Raw genomic sequence first — 3,451 nt, forward strand, 5'->3', positions numbered from 1 at the left:
TAATAAAAATAAAACTATGTATCTGTGAAACATGATCCGAGCACAAAACATATGCAGTTCTATAATATTTTTCACAGTACTTTGTTTAAGACCGCAATTCAAATAGCTAAATATATATTAAATATTACGACGAGTTATTTTGTTTGGAAAATATTTTCCCTAAAAGATGAATTGAAATAATTAATTTTACCTTAATTCTTATACACTCATAATTTAAACCTTTAAGTGTTCTTCCAATTTTTAAATTATGCGGATCCTTCTCAACACGAGCTATTTAGTATTTTTACTTACGAATTTCATTATGTCCTCTGGGGGTTCGTATATAATAAAGTCAGCTACAAATTTCGCGCATTCTATTTCACTGCCAATCAAAGGAATGTATATAAATGCCGTTGGTCGTATTGTGGTGCAAACAAATTTCTGTAATTCATGTTTTTATATAAGTGTTCATTTACTCGTTGAAAACTACCAAAATATTACCTGAATATTGCATTCATTTGGCAAGGCTAATACCAATGGTCTTCTATCTGGATAAAGTGTTACGAATTGCTTGCGGAAATTCTCTGCATACAATAGTAATATACGTTCCTTTGGTGACAAGGTATAATAACTTGGTGGATAGCATTGCGGAGAATTTGCAAACTCATTGGCAGTCTCGGTGAACGATAGGTCTATGTGACCCACAAAAAGAGGTGATTCAATTTCAGAATATTGTTCCTCTACTGCATTTTCTTCTTCGTACATTTCCTCTTCATCAAGTAGAACTTCATCTAAGGCTTCCTCTGGAGCGGCTAGAACATCTGCTGTGAGCCTCTCCTTGATTTCCTTCAACTTTGGCTCATGCTTTTTTGGATCAATGCGAACAATATCGTCTTTTTTTTTTGCTCCCTGTGTCTTGCTTTTTGGAGGCATGGTGATGTGTACAAAATATAAACAAAATACGTTAGCAACAAATAAAGGTTACTTTAAAGTAGACGTTGGCTTATTAATTTTTTATTTTTGACATGCGTTAAAATACGTTTGACAAAGTAAAGTAAGTATTTGACTTACGCTTGTTTGACAATAAACAAGTAAAAAAATTATGTATCGTATTTGTTTATACTTTGTCAACAAGTTCGTTATTTATAAGAACTCTTGTTTCTTTAAGAGTGGGAAGTACTATTTCAAATAAATATTCTTTTACTTCCTTCACCATAAAATGTAGCCCACATACACTGAGCGAAATAGCTACTTGGGCACTGAAAAAATGGGTTTTATTTTATCATAAAATTATCGTGCAAAACATTTTTACCATTCAAATAAGTGAAGAAAGCAAACTTTCAAATACAACATGTTTAAGAATTTAATTCAGTATTTTATTGTAGAAATTTTAACACTTTTAAAACAGTCGAATGAAATGTACATATGGGCATTTTCACAAAAAGGTCCACCACGCGTGCAAAATTCAAACAGTTCCTGAAAACTTTCTGTTGATGAATAATAAATCTCAAATGTGTTTATTTTATAAATATAAAGGAATTTCTATTTTCTTCTAATTTTGAGCCGAAATATACAACGAATACACAAAATTTACAAAAATCTGACTTTTTTGACCAAATATACCAACGTTTTTCCTTGTTATATTCCCTAATTCAAAGTAATACTATGATGTTTTTATAATTTAAAAATCTTCTGCTGATAGTAACATAATGTTCAACAAGCAGACAGACTGAGTGGAGATCGAATAACGGTAGTTTTTTTGTGTTTGCTTCTGCTTATATTCGTATGTCGCGTCCGTTACCGAAAAACAGCATTTATTGTTCTCATTAGTGAACAAAGTGTTGAAGTGCAAATTGCTTTCAGACTAAAAGCAGATACATCATTTCACTTAAAAAAAGTAATAATAGTGGCTCTCAGCAAAAAACGATTAAAAAAATTTATTGGTGTTTGAGAAATTCGTCGCGTCAGTTACCGTAAACCTTAAATATTAAATAAAGTTGTAGAAATTGCATAAAATTAAAATTTTATTGATGGCAAAAACGGCAAAGAAAAACAAAAGCAATAACAATGAAGTATAGAGAGAAAATGAAAGAAAACGTCGAGAAATGGCAGGAATACAAGAAGAAAGAAGCAAAACGAAAGCAAGAGTAGTTAGTTTAGTTATAGCCAAGTAACAGTGTTTACGTGCGTAGCTTGGGTTCTTGGTGAAACCAAGTCTTTTGCTGTTATCAGTGATAGATTAATCCTACAGTAAATTCGACGTTTATTGCTTTATTTCCAAAATTATCAATATATTACAAAACCAGTACAAAGGAGTTACCAGCATTTATATTTTTCTGATGGAAGCACTTCCCAATTCAAAAATAAATTTATTCTTTCTAGTATTCCAAGACTTGCAGCTGAATTTAATTGCGAAATCTTAGAGTGGAATTTTTTTGCCACTTCACATGGCAAAGGTGCAGTAGACGGAATAGGTGCCGTAGTTAAACGAAAAGTCTGGCAAATCGTTAAAGCAAAAAATATTGTTCTCGGTGATGCTTCATGCTTCTATGAATGTGCTAAGAACAACATTCATGGAGTTAACATTTTGTATATCTCTGGAACACAAATTGATAGTTTTTGTAATCAACTGTCAGAGTTATGGCAAAATATTCCAAATATCAAAGGAGTTAAGAGTTTGCATTGGTTTCATATTTCGACAGTAAATTTATTGAAGTTGCTCGGACCGCCTATTCATATTAAAGAAAATAATTAAAATAGACCATACTAAAAACTAATAACTTTCTTTTTAATTTTTTAAGTCATTTTTACTAAAATGTTACTTGAATTTTTAATTTACGTTATTGTTTTGCTTAGTTTTCAATAAAATTGAAGTGTTATAATGAAAAAATTGTATTTCTATGTTCTTGGAAGATTTTGTCGCGTCCGTTATGTCGCGTCCGTATTTCTTCTATACTCGATTAAAAAACTAAGGGAAAATTAACATATTTCATAAACCTACGAATAACAGTCATCTGTTCGCATTTATTAATATATATATTTATATATATATATATATCCTTAATTTGCTGAATTTTGTATATTTCTGAATGCGCCTCAAAAAAACTTCTATTTTTTGTCGCGTCCGTATCACTTTATAATTGCTTATAACTACGTACTTATTTGTAGTAGAACCTTCCCGTATATATTAAAATCTAGTACTGCGTCAGCCCTTCAAAACAATGTCAATATATATAAACTTTTCCTTTGTCTTCTTTGTTTTGGACGCACTTAAAAGCGTACGAATGTCGCGTCCGTTACCGTGAAAATGCCCATATACATACATATATAGTATGTATAAATATGGGACAAAAATAAAATTATGTAAAATTCAGTGCTAAGGAAACAGCATTTAATTGGGAGCCTAATTGGCGCCGATCTTTGGACAAAAATAAAATTATGTAAAATTCAGTGCTAAGGAAACAGCATTTAA

The 3,451-nt window shown here is 30.9% G+C and overlaps 1 protein-coding gene across 1 annotated transcript; it reads right to left on the reverse strand.

Moving 5' to 3' along the window:
• Positions 1–270: 270 nt before the first annotated feature.
• On the reverse strand, positions 271–920 carry LOC120780754 (coiled-coil domain-containing protein lobo-like). The gene is made up of 2 exons (XM_040113008.1): positions 481–920; positions 271–420 (listed from the first exon to the last, which is right to left on the reverse strand). The coding sequence occupies exons 1-2, from the start codon at positions 910–912 to the stop codon at positions 271–273; spliced, it is 582 nt and encodes a 193-aa protein (XP_039968942.1). The 5' UTR covers positions 913–920.
• Positions 921–3,451: the final 2,531 nt, after the last annotated feature.

Source organism: Bactrocera tryoni, unplaced genomic scaffold (genome assembly GCF_016617805.1).
Source record: "Bactrocera tryoni isolate S06 unplaced genomic scaffold, CSIRO_BtryS06_freeze2 scaffold_25, whole genome shotgun sequence".
Lineage (NCBI taxonomy): Eukaryota > Metazoa > Arthropoda > Insecta > Diptera > Tephritidae > Bactrocera > Bactrocera tryoni.

Coding starts and splice junctions, on each gene's coding strand:
- LOC120780754 (XM_040113008.1), bottom strand. CDS start 912: ATGCCTCCAAAAAGCAAGACACAGGGAGCAAAAAAAAAAGACGATATT. Junction 421..480: donor CAAATGAATGCAATATTCAG/GTAATATTTTGG, acceptor CATGAATTACAG/AAATTTGTTTGCACCACAAT.